The sequence below is a fragment of the Canis lupus genome, chromosome 4, assembly GCF_003254725.2.
Source record: "Canis lupus dingo isolate Sandy chromosome 4, ASM325472v2, whole genome shotgun sequence".
Classification (NCBI taxonomy): Eukaryota; Metazoa; Chordata; class Mammalia; order Carnivora; family Canidae; genus Canis; species Canis lupus.
The window spans coordinates 23,885,298-23,897,473 of record NC_064246.1 but is presented as its reverse complement, the minus strand read 5'-3'; the positions used below and the strand labels follow the sequence as shown (position 1 = coordinate 23,897,473).

The 12,176-nt window shown below is 38.2% G+C and overlaps 1 protein-coding gene across 6 annotated transcripts in view; it reads right to left on the bottom strand.

The window, feature by feature from the left end:
* Positions 1–4,683: 4,683 nt before the first annotated feature.
* MCU (mitochondrial calcium uniporter) overlaps positions 4,684–12,176 on the bottom strand; it is a 218,225-nt gene continuing 210,732 nt past the window's right edge. For 2 of the 6 annotated variants that reach the window (XM_035715229.2, XM_035715230.2), the window contains exons 7-8: positions 8,208–8,324; positions 4,684–5,326 (exon numbers count right to left, since the gene is read on the bottom strand). In XM_035715229.2, coding sequence (XP_035571122.1) covers positions 5,243–5,326; positions 8,208–8,324 — 201 coding nt within the window. In that variant the 3' untranslated portion in view covers positions 4,684–5,242. Of the gene's footprint in view, positions 6,657–8,207; positions 8,325–12,176 lie in introns of all 6 variants that reach the window. The other 4 variants (XM_035715232.2, XM_025435491.3, XM_025435492.3 and 1 more) reach the window with 3 other exon arrangements.

Here is a 12,176-nt window from a genome sequence, read left to right as displayed (position 1 = left end):
AAAAATGTAGTAGTAGGGAAAGGAATGGAATGGGGGGGGCGACATAGTCTTGAAGCAAGCTCCTAAGTGTGTTCCGTTATGGTCTTTGGTCTCAAAACTTCCTAAAGAAACAAGGTTTAAGTTGTGTTTTTACCAATTCAAACAGCAATATCTCATGTTTTCAGAGTGCCTGCCTTTCCCAAATTTAAAATGGTTTAGTGTTATTTTACTAATTCTCACATTAAGATTGAGGTAGAGGCTTTGAATTAGGAACGACTCATTAAATTAACAACACTGAAAAGTGATGTTTACAAGGATTTTTTTAGACACAAGAGGCAAAATGAAGGGACCTATATAATATGTGCCCCCGGACAACAGAATGCCGGCTCCCTGGCATTCTATAGTGTTTGGACATCTGAGAATTGGCAAAGCACTATTACTGAAAATAATGTGAAGGGGAAGGACAAAAAGGAAGGTAGAGGGAAAGTTTGTTTTTTTTTTTTTAACCATTCTTTTTTTAAAGTAGGCTTCGCACCCAACATGGGGGCTTGAACTTATGACTCTGAGATCAAGGGTTGCATGCTTTGCCAACTGAGCCACTCAGGTGCCCAAAAAGTTTGTTTGTAAATACTATATGAAGGAAGGATCTGAATGAACCCCAAATTTCTCTTTCCTAATCTTACCTTGACCTGAGGCTTTGGCCTTCTGTCATTCTTACTCTTTCTCTCATCTGTGTTTCTTGTCTTAATAACCAAATTTCTAGTGACTGGGGAAGGAATATTTATTGCTTTAGGAAGTAGTTCATAAGCTGGTCTTCTTAATCTCTTATCACAATGTTTTCCTACGCTAAGTGGCATTCAAATTATTGTGGCCCCTTTTCTCTAAGGGTTTTGGTTCAATTAAACATTAGTGCTTACTGGGGGCCAAGTGCCAAGCTGTCTCTGGTTTTTGACAGTGACTAAGGTAAAAGTGGTTCCCGGAAGTACAGAGTTTACAATCATCTAGAGTGGAAAGCTCTAGCAAGGGGTTTCCGGTGATCTAAATTTATAGTTGGCTACTTTATCACTAATGCTAGCAGAACACAGGCAACCTGACCATTTTTAGCTTATTAAGTTGCAATTTGATGACGGCAATGGATGATTCTGGGACTGAGGAACTGTTTCATTGCAGTTAATAGTGCTCTTAACAGAAAAAAACAAAACCCTGCAATTTCCTGTCCCAGAGAAACTATCTGAATGCTTTGTATGTGTTACAGAGAAACAGAGGACGTGTGCATGAGATAAACCCAGATTTGCTGCCAGGATTGATTGCCAGAGTCAAGGACTTTTACCAGATAGCCCTTTGGTTCTGTAAACAAGCATTCCCAGGATGACAGGACTTTTTTTTTTTCCTTATTCCTATTTTTTCCTTTTTAGTTGACCTGCCCTCTCTTTTTAATCTTTTATGATGAAAAATTTCAAATGTATACAAAAGCATAAAGTACACATAAACACACAGCTGCAGATACTAATATTTTGTCAGTCTTATTTTATTTATACACCAAGATGAATTTCTAACATATGGCTTTTTTTTTTTTTTTTTTACAAAACTATAATGTCATTATTACGACCATGAAAATTTAGTACCATCTAATATCCATTTCATATTTGAATTTCCCCAGTTGTTTAAAAAATTTCTTTGCATTGCTAGTTTGAGTCAGGATTCAAACAAAAACCATACATTGCATATGGTTGTGTCTCATATATTCTTTTAATCTAGAATGGTTCCCTTCTCCCCCAAGCCCCACATCCTTTGTTGAAGAAAGTCAGTTATTTGTCCTATAGAATGTCTCACATTCTGTATTTGTCTGACTGCTTCTTGGGATGTCTTTTGGCATCCCTTTTCCCATATAATTTTTATTTATGGGAATAAATATTTTATAAATAAAATATTTTTTATTTTTAAATAAAATATTTTTATTTTTAAAATATTTTTTATTTTTAAATCCTATATAAGATTTATTCATTCATTCATTCATGAGAGACACAGAGAGAGAGAGGCAGAGACCCAGGCAGAGGGAGAAGCAGGCTCCCTGTGGGGAGCCCGATGTGGAACTCCATCCCAGAGCTCTGGGATCATACCCTGAACTGAAGGCAGACGCTCAATCGCTGAGCCACCCAGGCATCCCCTTTTCCCATATAATGTTAATTCTTGTTCATATTTTATTTTTCCAAAGTATGTGCTATTAGAAATTAAAAACAAAAATACTCTGGTGACACTGAAAGCATTTAATGTACAGTGGGGGACATAGGTCAGTTAGGAGATAGATAAACCAGTCTGCTATTCAGGAAAGATCTGAGCTTACCTAACAATTTGAGAACTACCCGCATATAAATGGAGGAGGGGAGTGGGTGAGATCATCCATGGAAAATGGGGTCCAATATGAAACCTTGGAGAAGCCCAACATCAAAGATCTGGGCAAAGGAGGAGGATACTGCAAATGAGACCAAGAGGTAGTCAGAAATTTAAAGAAGGAAACCCAAGAGTAGAGTCATAGGAGCTGAGGACAGTTTCAAGAACGAGGGATTGCCCAGTGGATGATGCATTTATAAAACATATGCGAATGAAAATTTACGAGGCAGGTCATTTTATATTCAGTAGAATTCATTAAAATTTACCTATACATTTGTCCTAAGGGAGTAACGATATAGTACATTCTGGAAGACAAGGAGTTTGTACTTACTTGAGAGAGCAACTAACTAAAGATCCTTGGCAGTGATAAAAACAGATTACAGGGGATCCCTGGGTGGCTCAGAGGTTTAGCGCCTGCCTTTGGCCCAGGGCGCGATCCTGGAATCCCGGGATCGAGTCCCACGTCGGGCTCCTGGCATGGAGCCTGCTTCTCCCTCCTCCTGGGTCTCTGCCTCTTTCTCTCTCTCTCTCTATGTCTATCATAAATAAATAAATAAATAAATCTTTAAAAAAACAAAAACAAAAACAGATCACAACTAGGGCATCTAGGTGGTGCAGTCAGTTGAGTGACGGACTCTTGATTTCGGCTCAGGTCACAATCTTGGGGTTGTGGGATTGAGCCCCATGTGGGGCTCTGTGCTCAGTGGGGTCTGTTTGAGATACTCTCTCTCCCTCCGCCTCTCCCTCTCTCTCAAGTAATGAATTTTTATTTTTTAAGATTTCATTTATCTGAGAGAGCAAGAGCAAGAGGGATCACAGAGGGAGGAAGAGAAGCACACTACTTGCTGAGCAGGGAGCCCAATGTGGGTCTTGACCCCAGGACCCTGGGATCATGACCTGAGCTAAAGGCAGCCGCTTAACTAAGCCACTCAGGAGCTCATTTTTGTTTTTGTAAGCATCTACTATGTGCTCATCACTATACTCTCCTGCCCATAAGCAAGATGCAGCAGTACATGTTGCCAGAGTCAAGGACATGAGCTCTATTCCTTTCATTTACCATATTCACCATACTCCCCAATCCTCTTATCATTTGGTTTCGTTGTTGGTCATAGGATTCACTGGTGAGTTGTGATATAGATGTCCTGTGCTTCAGTTTCCTTTCTCTTTAAGGCATTGGTTTGACTAGACCAACAGTTCCCATCAAAATCACCAGGACTTACTAGGACAGATTGCTGGCCCCATGCCTAGTTTCTGATTCAGTAGGGATCAGAGAACTTGCATTTTTAACAAGGAGATACCAGGTTGCTGCTCCTGCAATCATACCATGAGAACCCTTTTTACTTTTCCAGTTTCAAAGGTCTATTATCCTTTAGCAAACCTCCATTATCTACACTCGTTAATGGATTTAACTCTCCATTATCTATCTCCACTGAAAAGTTTACTAAACGCCTAACAGTGTTGTTGAATATGTAGACATTATTCTTTGAAATCAAACAGTGGCTTAACATTTTCAATCTTATCGTCTTACACTTTACTTCTGTCTCAGGGATGTATTGGTTTGTTGTAGCTGCCAGGAGACTCTCAGGAGATCTCACACTAAATATAGTCAGACATTTAACGTATGCTCTCTGATATGCCTCCAATGGACTAGTTAGCATGTGATATTTTCCTGTTTGGTGATCACTATTTGATTTGATCAAATTTGATAAAATTCTTAAAACAATGAATATTTAATCTTGGTTCATTCTTTTTATGTTTTATTTATTTGAGGAAAGAGAGAGAGAGGGTACTAGAGACAGAGCAGCATGAGTTGGGAGGTAGAGGGGGAGGGAGAAGCAGGCTCCTCACTGAGCAAGGAGCCCAATGCCAGGGCTCCATCCCAGGACCCCAGGATCATGACCAGAGCCACCCAGGCGTCTCTCTTGGTTCATTCTTGAACAACATTCTGAAGTCCAGGAAACCACATTAGGCAATCTGGTGGTCTGATATAATGGAAAAATTCCCTATTAATCAGGATACAAGTCTCAGTACTGCCAGTGGCTTAATTTTAGCTGTAGAAGTCACTTAACCTCTGGTGGCTCTGAAAAATTAGGAAAATACTGACCATCTTAGATTTAGGAATCATTAATGAAATGCCTATTTTTAAAATACAAGCTCTAGGAACCAACTTTAATTTCAAAATGGTATTTCTATAAGAATTAATTTTAAAAGTAAACAGTTTTCCACCTAGAATCACAGGAAAGTAAATTTTCTTGCTGTTGTTGGCTTTTTTTTTTTTTTTTTGGTTTTGCTTTAAAGAAGAAGATGCTCTAATTCAAAAATTGAATAAGTATTTATTGTTCCAGAAGGTACATTGCTTTTTATACATATTTCATAAATGATACAGGATTTTACACATGTTCAATATTTTGCTATTTGTTTAAAGGACTTTTCTCCACATCTTCCCTCCCTTGCCTCCCACACACCCTGAAAGGATTTGCTTGTACATTACACTGTGCTGTTTCTTCTTAAAAACGCTGCACACAAACAGGATAAGTGACTTAAAAATAATTCACATAACTTAACAAAAATAAATGAGGGGAGGGGTTGAACGACCGGGGGGGGGGGGGGACTGGAAGGAAGGGGCGACATGCATCCTTTCATTCCATCATGCCAGTGGAAGGGGTGGCGGCAGGAGCAGCAGCAGGGGCAGCGGTCCTGGCTGGCCTTCAACCTCTGCAAGGCACCTGGAGTCTGGGTTGTCATCGAAAGTGTTTCTTTTCATACACAATGATCCCAAAGGAGGAAGAAAATGAGAAAGAACCTCCTTGCCATAATGAGGAGGGGTGAATCATGTGAAAGAAAAAGCCAATCGGCTGTGTGGCAAGCCTCATCATCCTTTCCATCCTGCCCCCACAGTAGTTAAAAACAGGATATTAGACACAGATTCCTTTGACTCTTCAAGTGCAGATGTCATCTGGAAATATGGTAGAAAATATTTTGATAGAGTATAAGATTAATTCTTCCTTCTCTCAATTTAAGATAAGAAAAAATAGGGTGAAGAGGGTAGGCTGAAGGAAGCCATAGAAATGTATTCCTGTATAAAGATAAATTGCACCCTTTGAGATCCACACACTTGATTTACAACTATTGAAGTGGTGGAGGTGGGGCGGGGGGTGGCTCACAAACAGTGTGGAAGTGTGTGTCCTTCAAGATTAACAAAGTCTCCAGACAAGGCAGCGCCATCTGGGGAGCTGGAATGCTGTCACACAAGCAGATCAACAGCAGTGAAATTACTCTGGTTTGAAATGGCTAGAGAGCCATGATTTTTAGCCAATTTGTAAACCTTAACATCTTCCTGATTTGGTAATACAGCTGAACACCCTCCTCTGATTTGGGTTATGGAGGGAGAGGGGACATCTCAGTAGGACAGTTAAATAAAGGAGGGAAGTTTTGCCTCCTCTTAAAGATTAATTAGTAAAAAACAAAACAAAACAAAACAACCTCATGCAGTGTTGCCAATGATTCCTAGATACTGATCCAGAGAACTGGAATATTACAGACATTTAAGAGGTATTATGGGGTAATCCAAAGTGTCAATTATCAAACAGTCTTAAGTTGGTTCCAACTATCATATGGATAAAATTACTGTAACCAACAGGAGTGGGTGGTCAGAAATGGGGCACAAATAGGAGAGATTCCTGGTAACTTGGCAGAGACTGGGTCCAGTTTAAGATAAATGTTAATGACATGGGCTCAGACTTTGTTTGCCACCCACATATCTTGAGGATTTGCTTTTCTGGTATATTTATTTACTCCTATGTCAAAAATAAGAAAAGTTAAATTAAAAAAAAATTAGAGCTGAGTTGGGTGCTGGTGTGTTACTGTTTTGCTGACCCTGCAAAGAAGATACAAGAAAGGAACACCCCAGCATCCTTTTCTCCTTATGAATCTCTCAACTATATAATGCATCATTTTCATCCAGAAGCTAAGATGCTTGATTAAGACAATATTCACTAAGCCCTTTGAGCTTATGTTCCACAAAGCCTGATCCTTAGATTTTAACATTCCCTTCTTCCCTAAGATCCTTTTTGTTATTGTTTTTTAATTAAAGGTAAAAACCCTCTACCCCGACATGGCTCCCAGCTTCCACCTGCAATGCTTTAATTAAAAAGGCAATAGTTATAAACAGGTGTTCTTTCTGCCAGGATTCAGAGGCTTTTTGCAGATCAATCTTTTTCACCAATTTGTCGAAGGGGCAGATGTACTTGTAATGGGTCTCTCAGTCTCTTAAGGTCCATTTCTGCCTAAAATAGAAACAAAGGTGAGAAAAACTGGCTAGTGAAGCTTTCAATGATATTACTTCTCTCGAGAAAAGGAAATTGTCTTTTCTGCATCACTGTGAATCACAGAAATCATCTCAACTACTCTCAAAGTAAGAGTGCCTCAGAAACAACGGGCTTTAAAGGCAGAGGACAGGGCAGCCCGGGTGGCTCAGCGGTTGAGCGTCTGCCTTTGGCCCAGGGCATGATCCTGAAGACCGGGGATCGAGTCCCACGTTGGGCTCCCTGCATGGAGCCTGTTTCTCCCTCTGCCTGTGTCTCTGCCTCTCTATGTCTCTCATGAGTAAATTAATAAAATCTTAAAAAAAAAAATAAATAAAGGCAGAGGACAGCAAATGGGGACCAGAATGAAGTCTGTGCTGGCAGTTTCAGCTGTCAACAGAGCCTCCACAAGAGGCTGTGCTGTCCATAGGGCAGGACTTAGAGGCTCAAGAATGTGGAGAGCATCTGATATCCCCTGATGGCATTTCTCAAGAGAAAAGTCCTTTTACAGACCTTAACCTGATCCAGAGCTTTACTTTATGTTGCTCAAGACTTTAGTTGTTTCTCCAGTAGGTAAGTTTTTTGTGTAGTGATTTTAAAAACAGGGATGTGCTGACAACAGTGGCACTTTCAAAACTCACTCGGGCTGGGACCTCACCCCTGTGCAGCTGGATTATTAGGCTTAGGGCAGGGCTGAAGCATCTGTATTGTTAACAGCTCCAGAGATAATCTGATGCATTCTCTCTAGTTGAGAACCATCACACAGAGCAACAGTAGACACAAGTCCACTTGGGCCAAGGCAGGAAGACAGACTAAGCCTATTCAAAGTACAGCCCCATCACCAATAAGGGGCAGAGAAGAGCAACCAAATATTACAGAGGATGGAAGAGCTTCTAGAGACTTTTAAAAAATCTCTGAAGTCACGTTAGACTACAGAGAAGAGGAATGAAGACTTATATGCCAAAATCAAAGATATAAAAAGGAAGCAACACAGAAATTTGAAAGACATAATTATTATGAAAAATGAAATACATCAGTCTTTTTAAAAATAGCATCTTCTATTCAATAAACTGTGACTTGTGTCTGGCAAACATTTCCAGTGGTCTCTCTTACCTGGATTTTATTTTTGCCCCATTGCTACCACATGTTAGGTGTGACATCTTTGGAAATTGTTATAAAAAGATTTTTAAAAAGAGAGAAAAATTAAAATAGACCACTTTAGAGAAACATAAAGAAAAAAGGTAAAAAAAGCTCCACAAATTTCAGTATGCTATGTGAGACCCATCACCTTTTCACTTGCTTGTGTTCTAAAACTTTACAACGAGGTGTCCATGCTAAAATAGACATTTTTATTAACTGAGGAATAATTAATATAGGAAGAGATGGGTGGGATCCTTTTCAGAGTTTATCCATCAAAGCACTATAGTTATGGATAATAGTAATAATAATAGTATAAAAATAGGAATTATTATTATAATATCATACCATATAAAATGGAGCTGGAATTTATTTTTATTTTGGGGGAAAACTTACCTGAGCAATTGCATCCTTGAGTTGATTATATTTCTCTAGGTCAAAACGTGACTTTTTGGCTCCTTTATGGAAAAATAATAAGTATTGTCTGTCTCTGGCTTCTGGATAAACATATTCCTACAAAAATAAAGGAGAAATTAAATTACTAGTTCTTAGAACACTATCTTTACAAAATGAACACTTAGTAACTGTTGATTAGGTTCAATACATGTGCACACATATAAAATATATACAGATATGTGTGCTGTATTAAATATTTATTTTATTTTTTTATTGTGAAACATACATGTAAGAGTACACACAACAAAAATGCACATCACAATGAATCATCATATAACAAACAAGTTAATCATCATCAGATAAAGAAAATCTAATACTGCCAACAACCAGGTAGGCATCTTCCTGCCTGTTCCCAATTATTAATCTTTCCTTCCTCCCAAAACTCATCACTATCTTGCCTTTTATGGTAACTATTTTCTTGCATTCTTTACAACTTTCCAACTAAGCATGCATCCCCTTGCACTCTATGGCTTAATTTTATCTGTTTTTTTTTTTTTTTAATTTTATAAAAATGGAGTCAGACAGTAGGTATTGTACCTCTGCTCAATGTTTGTGATATTCATACTTTTGAGTCCATTTCCTTGCTATGTTAAATTCTACTGTATGACTACATCACAATTTATTTATCCATTTTACTAATGATAGATTTTTGGGTTGTTTCAGGCTCTGCTATTATAAATAATATTGCCAAAAACATTTTGGGGCTTATCTCTTCTGTTGGATGTATACCTATAAGTGGAGATACTAGATCATCATAAGGTATGACTGTTTCCAAATTAAGAAGTGACATCAAACAGGTTTCAAAATGGTGGTACCAGTTATACTCCCATCAGCAGACTATGAGAGCTGCCATCATTCCATGTCCTTGCCAATACTTAGTATTGCCAGTTAAAAAAACTTTTTAGCCATTCTGGTGTGTGTGCAGAAGTACCACCTCACTTTTCAAAAACAGCTTTACTAAGATATAAATCACATACCACACAATTCACCTATTTAAAGCACAATGTTCAATGGTTTTTAGTGTATTCAGGAAGTTGCATAACCATCAGTACAATCAATTCTAGAAAATCTTCATTTTCCCCTCAAAAAATCCTGTACATTAATAGTCACTTCCCACCTCCCTCAACATCTCCAATTCCAGGGAACTATTAATCTACTTTATGTCTCTATGGATTTGTCTATTCTGGACATTTCATATAAATGGAATCATATAACATGCAGCCCTTCATGGTTGCCTTCTTTCAAGGTTCATCCATTTGCAGTATATATTGGTACTTCATTTCTTTTTGTTGCAAAGTAATATTTCATTGAATGGATATGCAACATTTTATTTATCCATTAATAAACTGATAGACATTTGGGTTGTTCCAATTTGACTGTTATGAATAATGCTGTTATGAATATACTTGTACAAGTTTTTCTGTGAACATGTTTTCATTTCTCTTGGAGATATATAGAATTTTCCTGATCACTCATAAGGCTGAGGCCTTTTTGTTTCATCTATTACTGGGCATTTGAATTTCCTTGTTTAGATATGCTTATTCAAATCTCTTGTCATCTTTTTCTATTGGGTTGTCTCTTTTTCTTACTGATTTACAGGCTTTGTTAATATACTCTGGTTATGGATCCTCTGTTGGATATATGTACTACAAATATCTCCTCCCAGCCTGTTAGCTCTTTTAATGGTGTTCTTTAATAAACAGAAGTTCTTAATTTTTTTTAAAGAGTCTATTTATTTATTTGAGAGAGAGAGAGAGAGAGAGAGAGAAACAAGCAGTGGGGAGGGGGCAGATGGAGAGGGAGAGAAGCAGACTCCCTGCTGAGCAGGAAGCCTGATGTGAGTCTTGATCCCAGGCCTCAGAGATCATGGCCTGAGCCAAAGGCAGACATTTAACTGACTGAGCCACCCAGGTGCCCCCAGAAGTTCTTAATTTTAATATAGTAGAATTGGGATCCCTGGGTGGTGCAGCGGTTTGGCGCCTGCCTTTGGCCCAGGGCGCGATCCTGGAGACCCGGGATCGAGTCCCACGTCGGGCTCCCGGTGCATGGAGCCTGCTTCTCCTTCTGCCTGTGTCTCTGCCTCTCTCTCTCTCTCTCTCTGTGTGACTATCATAAATAAAAAAAAAAAAAAAAAAAATAGTAGAATTTATCATTCTTATTTTATTTTTTCTTTTTTTTAATTTTATTTTTAAAAGAGATTTTAAGTATTCTCCACACTCAATGTGGGGCTTGAACTTACAACCTTGAGATCAAGAGTTGCATGCTCTACCTACTGAGCCAGCCAGGAGCCCCTCTCCTAGAAGCTTTATTTTATTACCTTTCTTATTTATTTATTTATTTATTTATTTATTTATTTATTTATTTATTTATTTATTTATGATTTATTTACTTATTCATGATAGAGAGAGAGAGAGAGAGAGAGGCAGAGACACAGGAGGAGGGAGAAGCAGGCTCCATGCAGGGAGCCCGACGCGGGACTCGATCCCGGGACTCCAGGATCGCGCCCTGGGCCAAAGGCAGGCGCCAAACTGCTGAGCCACCCAGGGATCCCCTACCTTTCATATTTTGATCTATAATCCATCTGGAATTAATTTTTGTTAATTACGGATGTGCAAAGATGGGATCGTTTCACTTTTTTTTAATATGGATATTCAATTGTCCTAGCACCATTCATAGAAGAAGATTCTCCTTTCCTTGCAGTACTATCTTTTTAAAATCAAAAGTTCATTTATACCAGATCTGTTTCCACATTCTCTCATCTATTCCATTGGACTATTTGCCTTTGTGTCATTTTCTTAATTACTGTAGCATTATAAATAAAGCTATAGTCGTCCATGTCCTGTAGAGCAAATCCTCTTACCTAGTTTTCCTCAAGGGTTTACTGGCTTTTACATTTTCATAGAAATTCTAGAAGCAGCTTATTCAAATCTTTTCCCCTCCCCCATCTCCAAAATTGCTGGAATTTTGACTGGGATTGCACTGAAACAGATCAATTTGGATACAACTGACATATTTTAATATTTACTTTTCCAGTCTGAACATGCTTATTCTACTTATGAAGTTTCCTTAAATTTTATGTTTTTCAACACAGAGGTCTTGTACAATTTACTTTTAGATATATTTTGCATGATTTACTTATAGATTATTTAAAAGTCATTTTAAGTTGCATCTTTTAAATTCTCATTTTATAATTGTTTGTTGCTGGTATACAGATATGCAATCGATTTATGTATGTTGACCTAGTATCCAGTAACCTTACGAAACTCACAGATTCTAACCAATTATATGTACATGGCTTTGTATTTTTTTAGGTACAAAATCTTTGAATAACGTCAGTTTTCTTTCTTTCCAATGTTTTTTTTTTTTCTTTTTCTTCTTCTTCCAGGGATGACTTCTGTTTGCTTCTGCCTGGAATCTATGAGCACTACCACTTTGGGATTACCACTCTTCTAGGAATATCTTAGTCTAATTTGAAGGACTCAGACGAATGAATATGGGCTATGGTTCAGAGAGAACCTACAACAGGTTCATCCTTATTCTACAATGGTAGCCATTAGAGGTTCCAAACCAAAGCTAACTCTATGGTTTGGGTTCTTCTAGACTATCAAGTATGGCTCAGCTTCTTGGTTTCTCAGTCTTACCCTGTTCCGTCAGCATAAATCCCCAGGGGAATAAGCACACCCAACATCAAGTTCACCTTCCTTTTCTTCAGGTCCTTGCATGGTAATTTTTGCTATCTTATAAGCTCTCTAGTGCCTATGGCAGATGTATTTTATGTTTTGTCTAACTACTCTAACTTTTCCTAATGGGAGGATTGCCATACAAGAAGCAGAAGTAAATACTGAATTATTCATGATTGATGATGACAGGTAATGGATTAATAGTAACTAAGGGAAACAGAAATAGAAA